The sequence below is a fragment of the Capsella rubella genome, unplaced genomic scaffold, assembly GCF_000375325.1.
Source record: "Capsella rubella cultivar Monte Gargano unplaced genomic scaffold, Caprub1_0 scaffold_7, whole genome shotgun sequence".
Taxonomy (NCBI): domain Eukaryota; kingdom Viridiplantae; phylum Streptophyta; class Magnoliopsida; order Brassicales; family Brassicaceae; genus Capsella; species Capsella rubella.
The window spans coordinates 4,341,395-4,362,062 of record NW_006238917.1 but is presented as its reverse complement, the minus strand read 5'-3'; the positions used below and the strand labels follow the sequence as shown (position 1 = coordinate 4,362,062).

Here is a 20,668-nt window from a genome sequence, read left to right as displayed (position 1 = left end):
TCTATATGTGCATGACCATAAGCAAAAGCTATCTTTTCATGTCACATGGGTTCCATTTATGGTAACAATCCATCCCAATTTATAACCAATAGTGGACAAACATGTGATAACAAAGACCACAAATGAAAACACATATTACAAATTTTAAATAATCAAAAATTAAAATGAAAGGACACAAACTAAACCACCATGCTATGAGAGACCAAAACACATGCGCATACATGGGAGCCTACACTGGCATGTTTTGGCGAATGCCCTAATTTTCTAATTTATTTGTCCACCTTATAACCAACACTTTCACAATATCATACCCATCTTTGTCCTATAATTCCCGAAAATAAATAACAAAAGAGGTGACATAAACTCATTTTAAGAAAATCTTCTCCACAAAACTATTATCTAACATTTCAAAAAAGTTTTTAAGAGATTTAATTAGTTGCAATTTGTGATTGTACTTTCACGCAAAGGTTATCCTAGACAAAATCTTGAGACTAGTTCAATCAAGAAGTAAACATGTTTTCTTACGTGTTATGGACCTTAGCTTTTAGGGTTTTAAATTTGAAAAACTGTGTGATAATATATGACATTGAAGTGATGTAGATTGACTTGCATACGTCATACATATATATTCATGAAAGTAAGAGTTTATTATCTATCAAATTGAAGATAGTTAAATACTCAAATTTTCCTCATATCATACATTTGAATCAGTACTAATCCATTACCAGAAAATTATGTAGTGATATAAAAAAATATGGCCGACCCGACATGGTTTTTTCTTCTGAATTTTATAATTTTATTTAACTTCAATTGACATAATAAATTGTATATAGATACTTACATATTGAAATTTGCAAGTTGCATGTTTAAATGATATACATAAATAATAAAATATCTGTATATTAAGCTACAAGATTCATGAACACATGACTTGCCTGTGGGACACTCTTTTCTCCACATGTTTTCCTTTTCTTGCTCTTTTTAGGGCTTTTTTACCAGACCTTTTGTTATTTCTTTCCTCAATTCACATGTCTTGATTTTGAAATATGTAGACCCAACCATTTGACTCTCCTTAATGATTTGACCAGCATAATTTTATAGTCTTTAAGGGTTAAACAAGCAAATTACGAGTGAGTATGGTACATAGGAATGTTTGTTCCTTTCAGTATATGTTCCATAGATATTGAATCTGGATATCTTTTAATTTTGGTTTCTGTTTCCCACCTTAAGTGAACCAAATCAAAAGTGGGATGGAGCCTAGCTACTTAGCTAGCTAGACTAATACATATAAAACTATACACTAATTGCAAACTATGTAGTTTCAAAAATACAACTTCACGTAAGATTTATTAATTTGAAGAAAAGGTTTGAAGATTACTACACATATGAACATCAAAGTTCATACACCAAACCGTTAAATGTACATCTCCTCTGGGTTAAAAAAACCATTGATTTTCACTTCGTTTGTTAATTATGTTGGAGACATGGAGCGAAAGTTCTATTTCTGATTTTTGTTACACTAGAGCAAGAAACCAAACCGATTTAAGGGATATATGGTTAACTATATAGTATGCTGGTTGCTTCTTTGGTCATGTGACGTCTCTCGCTTTTCTGGTCTGATGATGTCTAAAGGAGAGTTATGGGTATAAACCCAAACCACTGTTCCACATAACTGTCTTCTTCTATGGAAGGAAACAAACCAAAACATCCTTCCATAGATATATATATATATATAATTTTCGCCATGTAATGTAAGTTGCCTAAGGGCCCATTTCAAGAACTTAGCCAAGACGAATTTAACGTTATTAGTCCATGTAAGGCGCAGTTGGGCCTAGTTTGATTAACTGAAGAAGAAAAACTAAGTGAAAACCGAAATAGACATTATCTGGCATAAGTCAGTACCAAGCCCAACAGTTTGTGTCCTGCCTTATATGAGATCCAAAACCAGCAAAAAGCAGCAGCACCTTGAGGATCCCTAAAGCATATAAGGTTCACGTGCAAAATCAAGGTGCCCAATATTTGATACTATTTCGGTACTCAATAGTTGATAATCTTGAGATACAACAATCGTAACAGAAAGCAAAAAAAAAAAAAAAACCTATCAAGTCCAAGTGTACGTCGAAATTGAAGAAAGGACCGCAAGAGAAAAGGATTGTCAAATTCAAATGACCGAAGAGCCGAAGACTTTTTTACTTCCATAATTAGACAAGAGATACGTGACCTCACTCTCTAGATTCTCTACTTTTTCTTTTTAATCTTCTCTGATTCAAACTTTTAACGCAACATTTTTGTAGATAAATATTATAATTGGTGGTAATGGTGATTACTAGTATTACTTTCTTATAACCCCCACAGAGTATTCCATTTTCTAATAAAGCAAGCCATTTATCGTAGATTTTATGTTTGTATAAATACACTTTAAATCCTTTCTTTAACATACTAGTTGTTCAATCAGTTAAGTCATAACTAGTAGTATGTTTTTAATCCATGTTAGAGCAACATGAAATAACATTGGACTGCTCTCTATCAAGTGATATAGTAATATATTCCTAAAATATTCCTTTAGCTATAATCTTGAAAAAAAAAACAAATAAATGGGGTTGTCTCAGTTCTCAAGAAATTTCATTTTCGACTTTACAAATTCATTCAGAGTTTTTGGGTAGTAGAAAATGACAAAGGCTGTGAACTAAAAATTGGCATGTTAGGTCTCCTCCACTGAGTTGGAATCACTGCCTGCTGGGATCTGTTTTATCTATAAAACAGAATTTTTGTTTTCTCTTTTTTATTTTGTTTGTTCCTCGAATATCATTATATTCCCCCAAAAGAGGATCATAATTCAGATGAAATATGCAATGATTTGGACTATATAGGCTCCAAATAAACAATGTTCTGTAGTATACGGATGCAACATGACATAGATTTAAGTTTTTAGACTATGTAAAACATGTGTTTTGTAGCAGATCAAAGCACAGAACAAGGTTTACTATGGAACGGTAATCTAGTTAATAAATAACAATAGTTTTCTCTAAAGATCGAAACATTTGGAATTTATATTAAACAAAGTAGACGACCATTGGCATTATTTGCTTAGTAAGGCGGCCAAGAAGAGCGTTACGTTCTCCTTTTCACTGTTTTTTTTTTTACTGCCAATTTCTCCTTTTATCAGAACTTTATAAAAAGTTAATCAAGTTGGGTTTCCAAGGCGTATACATATAGCATAATATGTAGATACAATAGACAACACATACGATAAATTTATAAGAAATACTATAGAGGAATTTCGAAACCAAAAAAAAAAAAAAAACTGTGTCCAACTTTATACGTTAAATTTAGATCGCACAACCAAATTCCACAGATTGGCTACACACATTAATAATTTGTTTTATCTTTCGTGTTTCCATCACATAGACCTACGTTTTTTTTTTTTTTTTAGACCTACGTTTTTAGTTTGATAAATATATTTCATAGGTAGAAAACTGTAATAAACAAATGATTCTTCAATATGGTGATTCAGTTCCTCTTGTCTGATTCATTTTTTATTTTTTTTTCAGAAACAAAAATATTTGTCTTGAGCTAATTAAAAGGAAAAGAAAAGGATAATTGCATGGGAATGTCAAACATGATTACGCAAACAACTTCTGCAGGTAAATAAAGTTTGCAGAAAATGGAAAAGCACCTGTCTATATGATAGCTGTCTTGAACGTCTCATTACTTCAAATTTTTTTTTATGTTTTTTCTTCCATATCTTTTTTTTTGAAAAATGGTCAGGTTCATACGCACTGATGAATTATCATAGACCGTATTACACAAACTATGAACGTATTTTTCTCTAATTGTAACCCTTAATTACATTTCAGGGTACATTAAAAACAAAAATGGAACCTAACTTACGAATAACCTTCATCACTATACGTTAAACTGTAGAACACTGTAAATGGACCCTATCACGGCCAAATCGTACGCCATACTTCGTCGTATCTTATTTTTTTTAATATATATATATACATACACCTTCTCGTGTTGGTCAATAAAAAATAAATAGATACTAAAAAAATAAAAACCTGTTTCTTTTACTCACAAGTGAAACCATTACAAGAAAGAAGAATCTCATCACAAAATTGACCACAGAGTAAAAGAGACAAGACAAAAAAAAAAAAATGGGTCGAGCAACGAGATGGTTTAAGGGTTTGTTCGGAATCAAACCGTCCTCATGTTCCGGTTCCGATACCGGTGCCATTTCCAACCGTCTTGACCGCTCTCTTTGCGACAGCTACGAGACCATACCACCAAACATCTCCGAGAAAGAAGCTGCGTGGCTAAGGTCGTTCTACGCGGCTGGTGAAGAGGAGAAAGAGCGTAGAACGCATGCAATAGCGGTTGCTGCGGCCACAGCTTATGCCGCTGACGCAGCCCTTGCGTCTGCTAAAGCGGCTGCTGCGGTTGTTAGGCTCCAAGGTCAAGGAAAGAGTGGTCCGCTTGGAGGTGGAAATACTCGTGAGAACCGTGCAGCTATGCAGATCCAATGCTCCTTCAGAGGCTACTTGGTACTTACAATTTTTACTAATCCTTTTTTTTAATTAATTATTAAGTAACTGAGCGTTATGTTTTTGTAACGTAAAGGCGAGAAAAGCTTTGAGAGCGTTGAAAGGAGTGGTGAAGATACAAGCTTTGGTTAGAGGTTATTTGGTACGGAAACAAGCGGCGGCGACTCTCCGGAGTATGGAAGCACTTATTAGAGCTCAAGCCACTGTTAAGTTTCAGAGAGCTCTCCGCCGTATCGGAAATGCTGCTCCGGCGAGAAAGTCCACGGTAACTTTACTTACTTTTCCGGTTTGACCGTACTGGCTTTTATGTTGAGATTATTAATACGAGTATTTTTTAATTATCTTAACTAATTTCTAAGTAGATAAGAATAAACTTGTTTACTAATTTTGTAAGAGCAAAATGTTTAAACTTTGCAAGAACTGTTTAACCTTTATGTAAAAAGTTGAAATCTTTTGAACTAGTTTGTAAGCAGATTGAAACTTTTTGAACCAAATTGTGAAAAGATATAAACAAACTTTTTTTTAACCTGGTTGTAAAAAGTGTTGTTGATGTAACTTTTTTTTTTACAGGAAAGATTCTCCGGATCTTTGGAAAATCGAAACAACGGCGAAGAGACAGCTAAGATAGTGGAGGTAGATACAGGAACCAGACCCGGAACTTATAGGATCCGAGGACCCGTTTTATCCGGGTCGGATTTCTTAGACAACCCGTTTCGACGCACGCTCTCTTCACCTCTTTCCGGTCGCATCCCACCGCGTCTGTCAATGCCTAAACCCGAATGGGACGAGTGCAGTAGCAAGTTCCCGACGGCACAGAGTACACCTCGTTTCGCAGGTGGGTCTCCGGCGAGGAGTGTATGCTGCTCGGGCGTCGGAGCAGAGGCGGAGGTGGATGCTGAGGCTGATGCTATCGCTCACCGGTTCTGTTTCTTGTCGGGAGAATTTAACTCGGGTTACACGGCAGATACAATGTCGTTTAGGGCGAAATTGAGGTCGCATAGTGCACCGAGACAGAGGCCGGAGAGTAATGCTACCGGCGGAGGATTGAGGAGGAGTATCGGTGGCGGTGTTCGGATGCAGAGACCGTCGTGTTCGGGTGTCCGAGAAGCCGTGGTTGGGAATATCGAAAGGCGTAGAATGCATTGGTGATTCTTATTCTCGTGTATCAAATTTTCACATAGTTTGATACTCTTAAGAGTTTTGTAAGCTTCTTGACTGACAAAATTCAAAACGTTCTTGTCTCTTGTTTGGGATTTGCATTGTGTATTATCGCATTGATATTCATTATCGTGTATTAAATTTTGTGTAGTGCTGTAATCGCGACATTGTCCGGTTAGCAAACTAAACAACGAACTTGGTTTGGTTAAACTACTTATCCACTATGATCGCCTAGTACGCATGCACGAGACTGATCGTAAACTTCCACTTAAATATATACACGTGCCAACGATTCTTCAACGCGTGTGGGAAAAGAGAAACTTGCTTCCTTCGATCTTAATCCTTCTCTGTCGTCTCTCTCCAAACAAACGCGGAAGAACACAAAAATAAAGGTCCCTCCTTTATATAGTATAGATTTCCATTATTTTTCCTTTACTCTTTAAAATTGATCTTCCCCATCGCCAAATCCAGATTTCATAAGGTATATTGGATTCAATTCTTACGAAATCTGTTTCGTTCTCGTTATCTATTGATCCGATCGGTTCATAACTAGGGTTGATTTTGTTTTTTGTAACTTTTAGTGACCTGTGATCGTTTTCGAAGTGGGTTTCTTAATCGTCGGTGAATTTGAGCAACTATGATGAATCGGTTATTCGGGAAACCCAAGCAGGAGTCTAATGCTCTCCAAACTTTAGACAAGCTTAACGAGGTATGTTCCGATTCCAACACTTCTCTGTGTCAATCAACGTTTGATTTGAAAAAACATCAAAAATTCGATCTTTCAAGCTGAGCTCTGTACTGGCTGTTTACTCTTAGTTTTGATCTATTTGGTTAAGGTTCCAAATCCGTTTTTCGATTTGTAAAAACCATATAGTTGACTGTTAATTGAATTGGGGATTTCAAGTTTTTGTTTATGTTGTTTCAATTTCTAAACTTTTCCATGGTTTGGCTAATTGTTATGTTTGTTTGTATCAGACGCTTGAGATGCTAGAGAAAAAGGAGAAAGTACTTTTGAAGAAGGCTGGTCAAGAGGTTGAGAAGGCTAAAGAATACAGCCGGTCAAAGAACAAACGCGGTACAATCATATTTTCTGTGACTATTATGATTCATTAGTATTTTTATTTATATACAGTCTATGCTTGTTGTGTCTTTGTTATTACTCAAGTACTTAAGGTGTATCTGTCTTGTGCAGCGGCTATACAATGTTTGAAAAGGAAGAGGTTATATGAGCAGCAAGTTGAACAACTTGGGAATTTCCAGCTTCGTATACATGATCAAGTGAGTTTTATTTTTGATTTCTGTTACGCTCCTTTTAAGTTTATTAGTTTCAGCAGTAAATGATGACTTTATTGGGATCAAATCTCTCTTTTCATACAGATGATTATGTTAGAAGGTGCAAAAGCAACAACTGAAACTGTTGATGCATTGAGGAGTGGAGCTTCTGCAATGAAAGCAATGCAAAAAGCAACGTAAGTATTTATCACATTTAAACCATTTGCTTAACCATTTTATTCTTATTGGTTTTGGGAATCAGTAACAATAACAATAACATTAACAAACTTCATTATCTCCTTTATCTTTTTGTATTTTTGCCTTTTAGCATTGCTTGAATGTATTAATGTTTCAAGTGCCTACCTAACTTGGAAACACCCTATATATTGCAGAAATATTGATGACGTGGATAAGACCATGGACGAGATCAATGAGCAGACCGAGAACATGAAACAGATCCAAGAAGCATTGTCAACTCCAATTGGGGCAGCGGCTGACTTTGATGAGGTAGCTTCCTTGTTCTTGACATGATCTTATTTTTTCAGCTAATGATCTTTGTCTAACAAGAACTTTTCTCTTTGATAGGATGAGCTTGAAGCAGAGCTTGATGAACTAGAAGGTGCAGAGCTTGAAGAACAACTTCTTCAGCCGACAACAACCGCTCCATTGCCTTCAGTTCCCGTTCCAGCAGGGCGTCAAACCGCCCGTCCTGTTCCCCAGAAGCGGACTGCAGAGGAAGAAGAACTCGCTGCATTACAGGCTGAGATGGCCCTCTAAGGTCACTTCACTTCTCTTCTCTTCATCTATGCAAAGCTTAAACAATCAATCTGCTCACAGAGTATGGATTTGTAATCAATTACTAATGTAATTGGCTTTGGTTTAACTGCAGGTTATTCATCTCTCCGAGCAGAGACATGTATGCATTGATAAACAAGAACAGACGATGTATATAAGGATCTGAGTCAAATTAAATCGGAGCGAAACTTTTATAGTCCCCGTCATGAATGTTATCTGCATTTGATTGTTCTTCACATAATTTATCATTTTGTAATTTTTGTATCTTTTATGACACTCTTTACTTTTGTTAAATAATCTACTGAGTTAATTACTTTCGCCTTATAAATAAGATAGATTTAGCCATTTGTAGTCAACAATCCGTTGACATCGTCGCTATAAGAAGCCTTGCCGTTTTGGTGTTTTATAATTGAACTCCGCGTCGTTTATAATTCAATTCAAATTTAAGGGAAAAAATAGTGAAACAGAAAGCGAGGGATAATGCCCGCTTAAGTTTTCAAGTCTTCTTCAACAATTTTCATTTCGAAATATCTGAGAGAGAGAGTGAGCGAGAGAGAGGAAGAGAGAGGAGAGAGAGGAGTAGCAGAGCTTCAAAATCCTTTGGATTGCATCATCGGTAACAAGAGATCACGATGGTAATATACTCTGGACGATTGTGATTGATTATGTCTCGCAAATGATGAACCTCTGTGACCAGTTCGTGAATCGTTCTGGGAAGATCGAGTGATCCTCTGCAATTTTGTGATCTATGGTTATCGTGAACTGATGAGCGTAGCTTGTGTTTCTTCGGCTTACACGAGAATTTTGACTTTCGATTTCGACCTATTTGTTTGAATGTTTTGCAACCTCGATTTGTGTTTCTAATTTTCTTCGCGTAACTTTAGATAAAACTTTTCCTAGTTTTGAAATCCGTAGCTCTGTTTCTTTCTTCCGTAGCTCATGACAGATTTGTTTGAGGAATTTCCGCAAACACTTGGATTGCATGACGCGAATCAATAGGCTGTCTAAGATTTGCGTTTATCTAGCAGCCAATTTTCGAACTCTCAGCTGTAAATCAGTGTAGACTGTTTGGATTTTGAGATTTCGTTTTAGAAGCACTTTGATTGTCCATCATTTTGTTCGATTTCTTCTTCTTTTTTTGAAGATTTGCTCAACTCCCTATTGTTGATAACATTCAGTCGAAGAAACGAGGGCTTTCGCTGGAGGAGAAGCGGGAGAAGATGCTTCAGATATTCTATGAGTCTCAAGACTTCTTCCTAGTGAGCTCTTTTTTAGTTTTTACTGCTTGTTAATAGGCACTGGTTTAACCTGCCAAAACTCATCTTCCTCAAGTGCTCCGTTATTTTGTTATTGAGCTAATGGATTTGAGATACCAGCACTTATGGGTTTTGCAAATATTTTCAGCTAAAGGAGCTCGAGAAGATGGGGCCAAAGAGAGGTGTAATTAGTCAGTCGGTGAAAGATGTTATCCAGAGTTTGGTGGATGATGATCTTGTTGCCAAGGACAAGATTGGAATTTCTGTGAGTTGCTATGTTGGATCCTTTTATAACTTATATTTCATTTGTTGCCATGTAGTCCTTGTTGCTGTTATACGTCGTTTGACAGTGTTTATAAATTATTCACATGAAGATCTACTTTTGGAGCCTTCCCAGCTGTGCTGGCAACCAAGTGAGCAACCGTTCTCATCCTGATATAACATCAAATTGCTTCTTTTAAACTTGAGTATATCAAAGTTTATTGATTCTGATCTTATTCTGAATGCACAGCTTAGGAGTATTCGCCAAAAGCTTGATTCTGATCTTCAAGGTAGTAATAAAAGGCTAGCAGAACTTGTTGATCAGTGTGAAGCCTTAAAGAAGGGAAGGGAAGAATCCGTAAGTAATTTTGGTATGGCAGAATAAATGATATGAATAAAAACCTTTCATACTCTTTTCACCAGAACTGCTGTTCTTGCTTCAGGGAGAACGAACAGAGGCCTTGACGCAACTTAAAGATATTGAAAATAAACACAAAGAGTTGAAGGTCAGATTACATTGTCTATCTTTTTGCACAAAGGTTTTCTCGTTTTTAGAAAGTTACTTACAGTTTCTTCTTCTTATGTAGAACGAGATGGTACAGTTTGCTGACAACGATCCAGCTACCTTGGAGGCAAAGAGTAATTTCTGCATAATACACTACTTTTTTTTTGGTTTAATTTCCTAAGGTTTTCCCGTTCCTCGTGGAGCAAATACCAACCTCTATATTTCTTCTTATTCTGATAGGGAATGCAATTGAAGTTGCTCACCAATCGGCTAACAGATGGACAGGTTTTTTCATTTCCAAAACATGGGTATTTGTTTCTAAGTTTAAAATGTTCATAATATTTACAATTGTAGTTCTTTCAATCTTACTCAGATAACATCTTCACATTGCGACAATGGTGTTCAAACAACTTTCCCCAGGCCAAGGAACAGCTGGAACATCTATACACGGAGGTATCTTCAAGATCTTATCACCATGTTATCATTTTCAGTTTTCTCATTTTCTTCAATCATAGAGATCTAATCAGATCGGTAATTTTCAGGCGGGAATCACTGACGACTTTGATTACATAGAGCTATCTTCATTCCCTTTGAGCTCATCCGTTGAAGCTGATACTGCAAGGCAGCTGATAGAAGATGAAACTTAGTTTTAATACTTCAGAGCATGACAGTTAAAGACACTCTAGCTAAATCAAAATCTTCTTAATCACTATCCTTCTTAAGAAGTTTCTGGTTCTTTACAGTTGTCCTAAAGGTTGCAACGGTCTTTCATTGTTTGTGACCAGATCATCTTAAATCAAAACTCTTTCACGTCAGTTTTGTGGTCAGATAAAAGACTTTTAGTGCTTCTGATTTTCTATGTATTAGTCGGCTATGTCCTTATAATATTTTATTGGAGTCATATATATCATGCGTTAGTTGTTGTTGACCCACAGGTTATTTTTCTTATTCGCTGTATTACAATTTTCTATTCTTTCTTAGCCGCTTTTTTTCAGTCGTGAGCAGCACTTATATTATACACCTCCAGGCCAATTTTGGTGCTCCCAGAAAAAGGAAATAGGCGTAGACTTTGTACTTTGGGTATTTTGTGTTTTTGTGTTATCTTAATCGCAGGTTGTCTGTTTGACGATGATGAGCTGAGCTTACAAAAGAAGAACATGGGAGCTCACTCTGTTTTTCTCATCCTTTTTGGCGTCATTGCCACCGCCATTGTAGTTCATGGCCAAGGCCAAGCAGGTTCGTGAGTCTTATTCTCGCTTATTTGCGTCTGTTTTGATTTGAAAATGAGTATTTATCAGACCACAGATTTTTGAAATTTTGATATATATTTGTCGATACTACAAAATGAAAGATTCATTAGATCCTGGTGTTGCATGTTTTCCAGAACTCATTTTTATTATAGGTTTGACATGATAAATGGAGTCCATGTCTGGTAGATTTGGAAGCCATACGTTCTAACATTTGAAAAGTTTGGTAGATTTTAGACCTGTCTTAGAATTTGGATAAGAACTTTCTCAAACGTTATTAGAACTATCTACATTCTATAACCTCTTCATCTGATCCAGGTTTCATCAGCATAGATTGTGGATCACCCCCTAATATAAACTATGTTGACACTGATACTGGTATTAGTTACACCTGGGATGCACCTTACATAAATGCTGGAGTAAATGTGAACGTCTCTGAAGAATACGGCTATCCGAAAAACCCGGTTTTGCCATTCCCACTTGCTGATGTCAGATCTTTTCCCCAAGGTGACAGAAACTGTTACACCTTAACTCCCTCCGATGGAAAAGGGAACCTTTATCTCATCAGAGCTTCGTTTATGTATGGAAACTACGACGGTAAAGAAGCTTTGCCTGAGTTTGATCTCTATGTAAACGTGAATTTCTGGAGCTCAGTGAAATTCAGAAATGCTTCTGAGAATGTCATCAAGGAGATCCTCAGCTTTGCAAAGTCAGATACAATATATGTTTGCCTCGTGAACAAAGGTAAAGGAACACCTTTTATTTCAGCCTTGGAGCTCCGGCCAATGAATAGCTCAATCTATGGTACTGAGTTTGGAAGAAATGTCTCACTGGTACTCTATAAAAGATGGGATACTGGATATCTGAATGGAACAGGACGGTACCAAAAGGATACATATGATCGTATTTGGTCTCCGTACTCTCCAGTCTCTTGGAATTCAACCATGACTACTGGGTATATTGATATTTTTCAGTCTGGTTATCGGCCACCAGATGAAGTTATTAAGACAGCTGCTTCGCCTAAAAGTGATGATGAGCCATTGGAACTGTCTTGGACATCAAGCGATCCAGATACTCGGTTCTATGCATACCTTTATTTTGCTGAACTTGAAATCCTCAAGAGGAACGAGAGCAGAAAAATCAAGATATTCTGGAATGGGTCGCCTGTTTCAGGAGCTTTCAATCCTTCTTCTGAGTACTCAATGACAGTGTCTAATTCACGAGCTTTCACTGGTAAAGATCACTGGATCTCTGTTCAGAAGACCGCAGATTCAACGCGTCCACCAATACTCAATGCTATTGAGATTTTTACAGCACAATCTCTGGATGAATTTTCCACCACAACTGAAGACGGTATGTTCATCTCTACTTTATTAGTCGACTACCTATATTTGATAAAATCTGAACCTTGATTTTCACTGAGGCTCACAGTTTTCCATTTTCTCTTGGTAATGCAGTTCACGCCATAGAAAGTATAAAATCAACGTATAAAGTGAATAAGGTTTGGAGTGGTGATCCTTGCTCCCCAAGACTATTCCCTTGGGAAGGTATTGGATGCAGCTACAACAATTCTAATTACCAAATCAAGTCCCTGTAAGTTATTCCTTCCGGCCATACAGAACTGCATTTTTCTACTTCCTTGAAGATTGCTGATGAGCTTGTTTTTGTGTTATGCTGCGAGAAGAAATCTTAGCTCAAGCGGGTTACAAGGATCGATAGCCTTTACATTTAGAAATCTCTCCCTTCTTGAGTCATTGTAAGTATACCAAACCATAAATACACACTATTCACCATTTTATCACATTAACTATAAGAGATTTGTGCATTGTTGTCCCAGGGATTTATCAAACAACAACTTAAGAGGAAACGTGCCAGAGTTTTTGGCTGATCTAAAATATTTGAAGTTCCTGTGAGTTACGCACATAGAGACTTTGTTTGAGTCTATATTGACAGACAATCGATAATGATTTTGTCTCTGACATTTATTTCTGTCGCAGGAATTTGAAAGGAAATAACTTCACTGGTTTTATACCGAGAGCTCTCAGAAAACAATCAACGACAAATGGACTTGCACTCAGGTACATTTTCTTGTCAAACCCCTGGAACCATAGTCATCTTGATAAGATAATCTTATAATTTTCTGAAGCTTGTTAATTTCCTCTGTGTTTCCAGTGTGGATGAACAAAACATTTGTCGCTCCCGTTCATGTCGGGATGGGAACAGAATCGTTGTGCCATTAGTTGTATCCTCATTAGTGATTATTCTCATTGTCGCCTTGGCTATCATATTCATCATGAGAAGGGAAAGAAAAATAAGTAAGCAGCTTTGTCTTTTACTTCGATTCAAGTTTAATAAGAATCAGAATTAATGCTGAAAGAAAAGGAGTGTTTAATTTGTTTAGTGTATTCAGGAGTCTATTCAGGACCACTTCTGCCTTCGGGGAAAAGAAGGTTCACATATAGTGAAGTCTCTAGCATTACAAATAACTTCAATAAGGTGATCGGTAAAGGAGGGTTTGGTATAGTGTACCTCGGTTCCCTCGAAGATGGGTCTGAAATTGCTGTAAAGATGATCAATGATTCTTCATTTGGAAAAACTAAAGGTTCATCATCATCATCATCTTCCCAAGTTTCCAAAGAATTCCAAGTCGAGGTAATCTAAACAACATTAAAAACATGATCAAATATTTTAAACAATGTTGTTTTATGGTTGCTTAAGTGTAAATTGTTTGCAGGCGGAGCTTCTTTTGACAGTCCATCACAGGAACTTAGCCTCGTTTGTTGGATACTGTGATGACGGTCGTAGTATGGCTCTCATCTATGAGTACATGGCCAATGGAAACTTGCAGGATTATCTTTCAAGTGAGAATGCAGAGGACCTTAGCTGGGAAAAGAGACTCCATATAGCCATAGACTCTGCACAAGGTTGGTCCTCATATTGACTTCCTTGAACCAAGTTATCAAATCCGATTTAGTAGTGTTCCGTTCTGAAACCCGATTTTAATTAATTTTTCTCGGCAGGATTGGAGTATCTGCATCATGGATGCAGACCACCAATAGTACACAGAGACGTTAAAACAGCAAACATTCTATTAAGCGATAACTTGGAAGCCAAGATTGCTGATTTTGGCCTTTCTAAGGTCTTCCCTGAGGATGATCTCAGCCACGTCGTAACTGCAGTCATGGGTACACCCGGCTACGTTGATCCTGAGTACGTTTGCTACACATCACTGGATTAATGTTACCAATGTGAACAGGCTCGTCTCATAATTAACCTGTTTCAATTGACAGGTATTACAACACGTTTAAGCTAAACGAGAAGAGCGACGTGTACAGCTTCGGGATCGTCCTCCTAGAACTCATAACCGGCCAGCGATCCATAATGAAAACCGAGGACGGAGACAAAATGAACGTTGTCCACTACGTTGAACCTTTCCTCGAAACCGGAGACATAGACGGCGTCATGGATCCACGGCTTCGTGGGGACTTCTGCTCAAACTCGGCCTGGAAATTTGTAGAGGTGGCAATGTCATGCGTCAGAGACAGAGGAACCAACAGACCAACAACTAACCAAATCGTGTCTGATCTGAAACAGTGCTTAGCAGCTGAGCTGGCTCGTGAGCCACAGAGCCATCACAAGAAGGAAGTAGTGAAAGAGAAGCAAACGAGGTCGCCGATTCGAAGTTATAGCAGCAACGAATATAATAGCACTTCCGGATCGGTTTCGCTTACTCATGGAGATTACTCCACGTTTGGCCCCATGGCAAGGTAGTGAGAAAATAAATCAAAGGTTTGATTCTTCATTTATGCTCATCTTATTTTTGTGTTTATTTTCAAGATTATCATATGATTCATTTTGATTTTAAAGATTCATTTGTTTTTGTTTTCTTTTAAGAAAATTTGTTACGGCTAAAAACATTCAATTGTAAGAAAAAGAACTTGTACATGTTTGTTTGTCTTTCACTTTACCAATCAAGCAGAAAAAAATGCATATAAAGGCGAAAACTGAGTTTCGAGTCACACTTTCATTAGTAAGAGTTTTATTTCAATTCTATGATTTTTGTATATTATAAGATATCTGACATGTGTAATATAACCGCATTTAAACACAGAGTTAATTTCATATTTCAGGAAAATGTTATGGTAATCGAACTAGTCAAAGCCTAAGATTAACACCTGTGCATAAGTTTAGGCTAAGAATAATTGATTAAAATAGTAACTGGAAGTAAAATTTGTCTTAATTAATAGGTACATAATTAGGTTTCTTCTTTTTGACCTTACGCTCGAGTTTGTGGGCTAATCACCCTACACAAATCTATTAATTCGCTAATTACAGATTTGGCCGTTTCCCAATATTAAAACCATCTGTATGTACATTCTCATTCATATATAATGCATTTAATATATACATTTATGTTTCTTCAAAAATGGTAAATTGTAATACCTAACATTGGACCCATATGTCGTCTATTTCAGTCATTAGTAAAATAGGAAACAAAATCATATTTTCATTGCAAGTTAGATGGTAAGTTGGCAAAAAGAATTAAAACAGTATATTTACGATTTGGATTTTGCCTTAGCTCTCCCAAATGTCCTTATGAGGAACTAGTATGTAAATGTCAAGTACCAAATTTTCTAAGAAAGATATTAGTATTTGACAAAGTAAAATAACAAAATCCTTAACTCGATTTACACGCTTACTCGTTTTTCCTAAACACAATGACAAGGTTACTAAATGGCATGACATAAAACATTGACAGCCTCGTACATCTCTATTTCAAAACTCGATTTCTTCTCATCAAAACCTGTCTCTGATTTTGTCAAGATCAGGTTTATGTTTAAAGGGTCTCTAGACTATTCTTCGTGATTGCGGTTATCTCGTATTGGTTAATGTCATTTTCTTATCCATGCTACTGCCAAATCGTATTGGATATTGTCATACTGTATAATAAAATGATAAGCCTTTTGATATCATTGAACAAGTCTTTTATTGGTTTAATTTCTTCTTTTTTACTTTGCTAAGTCATTACTTTAACTCATTAGGTATTTGACCCATTCAAGCATTTTACAATGCCGTAATTACAACAATCTTTCCACGTTAAATCATTTAAACTTCCCACTAACAACAAAACACACACACACACAAAATTAATGGTATTGGTCTATTGGATCAAGAAAAGCTAGGGAAACACAAAAAAAACATTAGAAAAGTAAAATAATTTGCATTCATACATTGATTAGTACCAAGTGGTTTACATTTAACATAATATAAAACACGATAATAATAACCATAGTAATACTATATATTAATAATGTTCCGAAATTTCAAAATATAAAAACCCCTAGGCATATCTATATACAACGATTTTATCAGAAAAATCAGGCCCCAAAAATCCGTAGTTAATTATTATTCGCAGATAATACGACATTAGTAAAATAAAAATAATATGAACACACTAAGAAGATCTCTTCCTCTTTTCCTCGGAAGATATCCCAAAAAAACCGATACTGAAACTTCATCTTCGGATACGGGTCGGACTGTTTCTCTCTGTCTACATGAGCAGGTCAGATACCCACCCGACATCAGGACCATCACCCATGCTCTGTTCCAGACCCGGATCAACTCGATCCATGCAATTCTCCTTGTGTAGTTTCTCGCGCATCTTTTCTCGCAGCTCACGACCCGACTCGACGACCCGCTCCATTACGGGTTCTTCCTCTAACCCATGCTCCCATATATCCAGATTCCCGGGTCGGGTCGGTGTTGTGGGGAGACTCTGAAACCCAGGACCCAAGATAGATCCACGGGGCGACCCGAATCCGAATAAAAGATTGTTATGAGGAAACGACTTCACTTTGCTGAACTGTAAGCTCCTAAACGAAGGGACGACGTCGTTTATGGAACAGGACCCGAGTGAGCGACTAAGTGACTGAGCCATCGGAGAAGACTCCGAGTCAGCTCTTGGACTCATCGGCGGCGAACCAGAGACAGGAGAAATCGAGAGCTGAAACGCTCTAGCACGAATCGGAGAGGAAACGTCAAACGAATCAACCCGATCGGGGCTCCGGTTAGACAAAAACCTAAGCTGATCCGGCGAATGAGCAAAGAAACAAACTCTCCGGCGACAGCTACCACCGTCTTTACACGGCTGAGTACGGTAACGAGCAGGATGAAGCCAACACTCGAAAACACCATGAGCGAACTCACAAGAGTCGCCTTTTGAGCAACCGCCTTTACGGAAGTCAGGACAAGCCGTGCCGGAGTAATGGTACTTCCTCGGATCTCTACGGCGGGCTTTCTCACCGGGATGAGCGTAAGGACACTCCGTCCAGTCATGGCTCCGGCCACGAGCACACCTCCGGACTTTGAAATCGTACATACGGAAATGGTCGCATGAATAAGCATCGATCGGCGAATCAGGACCCAGCAGATCCGGGTCAGAATCCGGATCCATTTCGTTAGACGGCAGATAACGCTGCAACGCCGCCAAAGCTTCAAGCATGCTACAATCCGGACTATTCATCGCCGGAGAGAACAAATCCGCCGACGTAAAATCTTCACAAGACGGCCACGGAGGTATTTCAACAGTAGGATAAGCACGGCGAGTTTCTCCGATCATCATCTTCTCTTAAACTCCAACGAATAGAAAACACATTCGGAGTTTTTGTTTTTGGTTTTGTTGTTTGCTAATTCGCCGGCAAAGCTTTCTTATGTAGTTGAAATATTTAACTATGGTTAGGTTAAATTAAATTTTTAAACCATGGTTAACACTATTAGGCATAGGACTAGGAGCAGCTTTTTCTACCGCTGTTAAAAAATAAAAATCTAGGTTATCGTAACGGGACTGTGAGATAAACGTGTATAACAGCGGCTTGTGACTTATCCACGGGATAGACGTACGTGGACGTTTTCGTGATGTGGACGTTTATCAAATGACTTTAAAGTAACCGAACTGTGAGCGTAAGGTTTACTTTAGGATTATTAGATACGCTGAACTCGGTCGAAGTTTAGAGATACGCTGAAGAAGAAAACGACAAATTACATAATCCAAACACCTTTTAGTTAATAATCGTAATACTTATCCATAAAAGTAAAATAATAATCTCAAAAAGGTTAGTTTTTATTTTGATCTTAGTAAATAAGTCGTCGTAATTTGTATCACTTATATAGCAACAAAATCTTTGGAGATAATGCATTTTAATTAAAATGGTAGTATTATCACGATCAAGAAAGAAAAAAAATATCTAACTTAATAATCGAAAATTCGAGTACCAAATTTTTGGATAGGATAAGAGATGTGTCGGATGAAGAAGACATGTTGGAACAAATTTGGAATAACGTTTAAAGACATTAAAGGGAGCAAAAACCATTTATGTTTACTTTGCTAAATTTGGAAGCAATTCCATATCCCCCCCCCCCCCATACAAATCCAACTCTCTTATTTTTTCATTTTTTTTGTTCTTTTTAGCTATTATTTTCTTTTATCATAAATTTTATATATACTGTATGTTCAATTTTACAATAGTGATTAGAGAGAAAACATAAAAAGATAGAAAACCAAAATCTACGAACAGAAAAGAAAATATATGCATCAAGTAAAGTATCAGCAAAACTACCAGTAAAAAACACCAATATCAAATGTTTAAAAAATGTTTATCAAACTTACGTTTCAATTAAGAAAAATTGGATATAGTCAATGAGAATGGTGACATTAACATGATGAAAGAATATATAATACTACAAATTGTAGTTGTTTTTTCTTTTAGTTTACAGTTTGAGAATTGTAGACTATACATGTGTTCCAATAAACTGAATTTTTTAAGTCCAAACCCTTCAACCAAATTTTTTTTCCCCCTTATAACATATTTTATATTAGTATTAAAAATGGTTATGAGGACCAGAAATATATATAAATCAAGAATAAGAATATTTCCTAGATCTAAACGAAGAAGACAGGTTGCAAATATCTAAAAAAACGTGTAGCTCATCCGATTCAAGAGAGCAATTATTTTATCTATCTTTTTAATTTGGAAGATAGTGAAGATTTTACACACAAGACACGATGCCTTCGTTTTCATTAGTCACTGAACCTATGAGACCCATCGTCTACGTACGGACCAAAAAATATCTTTATTGTCGCAGCTCTTACGGTCGAGGCTGATGAAAATTGTATTGTGTAATAATTTTGATTGGAATTGATTTTTATATATATTAGATTAGTATAGACAGAACATATGTATGTATGTAACACTCATTAATGCTTCTTTTAAAACATTAGTTTCTCTCATCAACTTGCACAATTGCGATCCAATTGAAATGCGGACTTCAAAAAAACTTATGTATAGTTTAGAGTTTACTTCACTTTTTATTTCTACTCGCTGGCTTAGATATTTATTTATTCGACATTTACGTTTGGCAGCCTTACCTTTATTTGTCTAATACTAGCTAGTAGTTTTATGAGATATTTTGCCCATAGAATAGAAAAATACATAGACAAATTAATATATATATATATATATATACGTATTTCTTGTATTAGTAATCGAAATAATTATTTTCATATATATATATATATAGTTATAAATCAACAAAAGTAATTTGAATCATTTAACATGTAAATATTCATACAATAAATTTTTATATTGCATTTTCTAGACTAAACTCGAACTTTATTTTTGTGTAAATGAGAAATAATACATGGTCTACTGTTAAACTACTTTTAGAGATAGATATTACAAATTGGCATTAGGTTCTTTAATCTTCATTAAATGTAGTAAGAAGTTCGTGTATAACAACTGCAATACTCTCTGATCAAATTAAAAAAAAAAAACTGTAACCACAAGGATCGAAGAAAGTAGGTGCGCTATAGTTGTTTAGTTAGGCTAGCTAAGTAAAAAAAATATTGAGCTAATGTCACTTTGATATTAAAATAAGGGATCAGGCATGCATGGGGAGGCAACTACATCGCGACACATGTTGACTGGTGTGGTTACAATTATTTATTATCGGTTTCCGTATGTAACATTTAATACAATTATACTACAAAATTGCTAATTGTCGTAGCTAAAACAGGAGTTACAATTTGAGTGTAGGAAACTAGGAGTTATATCTAATTAGATGGAAAAGAAACCATGTGACCCCCAAATTCCACAATTTGTAATCTCTCTCAGCCACAAGTTTTAAGATGTCAATATAATTTAGTACTTTCACTTTTCTTCTTTTTCTTTGTGATGTTATCAAACATCTTTGTCTCCCATTTGTGCATATAGTATAATAAATTTTCCTGTATAGAACTTCCCTTTCGAGCATCTCAACCAAACAACACAACAGTATATATTCCCAATTTGATTGCAATATCACTAGTAAGTATCAACAATGCATGCACATGGTTGTACTTTCATTGCCCCTTTTATTGATCTATATATTTTCTTTCATTGCCCCCTTATATGTTGTGATTAGGCTAGGGTCGTACCTATAAATTAACTAATAAACAATCTTAATAAAATGAACTTAACAAAATTAACAACTCCAAAACAAGATTACAAGAATATATGTATATATAGTCTTATCATATTCTTGTTTACTGAGAAGTGTTATGCATGAGAATCTCCAAATTTTTTTGTTTTATTG

At 36.3% G+C, this 20,668-nt stretch overlaps 5 protein-coding genes across 6 annotated transcripts; 4 read left to right on the top strand and 1 right to left on the bottom strand.

The window, feature by feature from the left end:
• Positions 1–4,107: 4,107 nt before the first annotated feature.
• Positions 4,108–5,843, top strand: LOC17877771. The gene is made up of 3 exons (XM_006285584.2): positions 4,108–4,544; positions 4,621–4,809; positions 5,115–5,843. Exons 1-3 carry the CDS (start codon positions 4,158–4,160, stop codon positions 5,691–5,693), a joined length of 1,155 nt encoding a protein of 384 aa, XP_006285646.1. The 5' UTR covers positions 4,108–4,157; the 3' UTR covers positions 5,694–5,843.
• Positions 5,844–6,061: 218 nt separating this feature from the next.
• On the top strand, positions 6,062–8,114 carry LOC17880430 (vacuolar protein sorting-associated protein 32 homolog 2). The gene is made up of 8 exons (XM_006284441.2): positions 6,062–6,183; positions 6,284–6,411; positions 6,678–6,777; positions 6,895–6,980; positions 7,080–7,171; positions 7,367–7,481; positions 7,560–7,752; positions 7,864–8,114. The coding sequence occupies exons 2-7, from the start codon at positions 6,340–6,342 to the stop codon at positions 7,749–7,751; spliced, it is 657 nt and encodes a 218-aa protein (XP_006284503.1). The 5' UTR covers positions 6,062–6,183; positions 6,284–6,339; the 3' UTR covers position 7,752; positions 7,864–8,114.
• A 128-nt stretch (positions 8,115–8,242) lies between these two features.
• LOC17880734 (meiotic nuclear division protein 1 homolog) lies at positions 8,243–10,717 on the top strand. The gene is made up of 10 exons (XM_006284410.2): positions 8,243–8,404; positions 8,948–9,028; positions 9,174–9,290; positions 9,400–9,438; positions 9,537–9,644; positions 9,730–9,792; positions 9,874–9,925; positions 10,032–10,076; positions 10,165–10,244; positions 10,334–10,717. Exons 1-10 carry the CDS (start codon positions 8,402–8,404, stop codon positions 10,436–10,438), a joined length of 693 nt encoding a protein of 230 aa, XP_006284472.1. The 5' UTR covers positions 8,243–8,401; the 3' UTR covers positions 10,439–10,717.
• A 139-nt stretch (positions 10,718–10,856) lies between these two features.
• Positions 10,857–15,000, top strand: LOC17880575 (probable LRR receptor-like serine/threonine-protein kinase At4g29180). Of its 2 annotated transcripts, none has more exons than XM_023778265.1 (11): positions 10,857–11,027; positions 11,357–12,391; positions 12,496–12,631; positions 12,723–12,794; positions 12,876–12,947; positions 13,036–13,116; positions 13,211–13,353; positions 13,449–13,690; positions 13,773–13,962; positions 14,059–14,248; positions 14,329–15,000. In XM_023778265.1, the coding sequence occupies exons 1-11, from the start codon at positions 10,949–10,951 to the stop codon at positions 14,807–14,809; spliced, it is 2,721 nt and encodes a 906-aa protein (XP_023634033.1). In that variant the 5' UTR covers positions 10,857–10,948; the 3' UTR covers positions 14,810–15,000. The 2 variants fall into 2 exon arrangements, with proteins under 2 accessions (XP_023634033.1, XP_023634032.1); XM_023778264.1 differs by having other exon boundaries at positions 13,440–13,690.
• A 1,239-nt stretch (positions 15,001–16,239) lies between these two features.
• LOC17878468 (zinc finger CCCH domain-containing protein 49) lies at positions 16,240–17,732 on the bottom strand. Its single transcript, XM_023778438.1, has one exon. The coding sequence runs from the start codon at positions 17,658–17,660 to the stop codon at positions 16,590–16,592; it is 1,071 nt and encodes a 356-aa protein (XP_023634206.1). The 5' UTR covers positions 17,661–17,732; the 3' UTR covers positions 16,240–16,589.
• Between the last annotated feature and the right edge of the window lie 2,936 nt (positions 17,733–20,668).

Bases quoted from the DNA above. Each gene is read 5' to 3' on its own strand.
- LOC17877771 (XM_006285584.2), top strand. From the start codon at position 4,158: ATGGGTCGAGCAACGAGATGGTTTAAGGGTTTGTTCGGAATCAAACCG. The intron at 4,545-4,620 runs GTACTTACAATT...TGTAACGTAAAG, and splicing joins GCTCCTTCAGAGGCTACTTG to GCGAGAAAAGCTTTGAGAGC. The intron at 4,810-5,114 runs GTAACTTTACTT...TTTTTTTTACAG, and splicing joins CTCCGGCGAGAAAGTCCACG to GAAAGATTCTCCGGATCTTT.
- LOC17880430 (XM_006284441.2), top strand. From the start codon at position 6,340: ATGATGAATCGGTTATTCGGGAAACCCAAGCAGGAGTCTAATGCTCTC. The intron at 6,778-6,894 runs GTACAATCATAT...TGTCTTGTGCAG, and splicing joins CCGGTCAAAGAACAAACGCG to CGGCTATACAATGTTTGAAA. The intron at 7,172-7,366 runs GTAAGTATTTAT...TATATATTGCAG, and splicing joins AAAGCAATGCAAAAAGCAAC to AAATATTGATGACGTGGATA.
- LOC17880734 (XM_006284410.2), top strand. The intron at 9,029-9,173 runs GTGAGCTCTTTT...AAATATTTTCAG, and splicing joins AGTCTCAAGACTTCTTCCTA to CTAAAGGAGCTCGAGAAGAT. The intron at 9,291-9,399 runs GTGAGTTGCTAT...ATTCACATGAAG, and splicing joins AGGACAAGATTGGAATTTCT to ATCTACTTTTGGAGCCTTCC.
- LOC17880575 (XM_023778264.1), top strand. From the start codon at position 10,949: ATGGGAGCTCACTCTGTTTTTCTCATCCTTTTTGGCGTCATTGCCACC. The intron at 13,117-13,210 runs GTACATTTTCTT...CTGTGTTTCCAG, and splicing joins ACAAATGGACTTGCACTCAG to TGTGGATGAACAAAACATTT. The intron at 13,354-13,439 runs GTAAGCAGCTTT...TAATTTGTTTAG, and splicing joins GAGAAGGGAAAGAAAAATAA to TGTATTCAGGAGTCTATTCA.
- LOC17878468 (XM_023778438.1), bottom strand. From the start codon at position 17,660: ATGATGATCGGAGAAACTCGCCGTGCTTATCCTACTGTTGAAATACCT.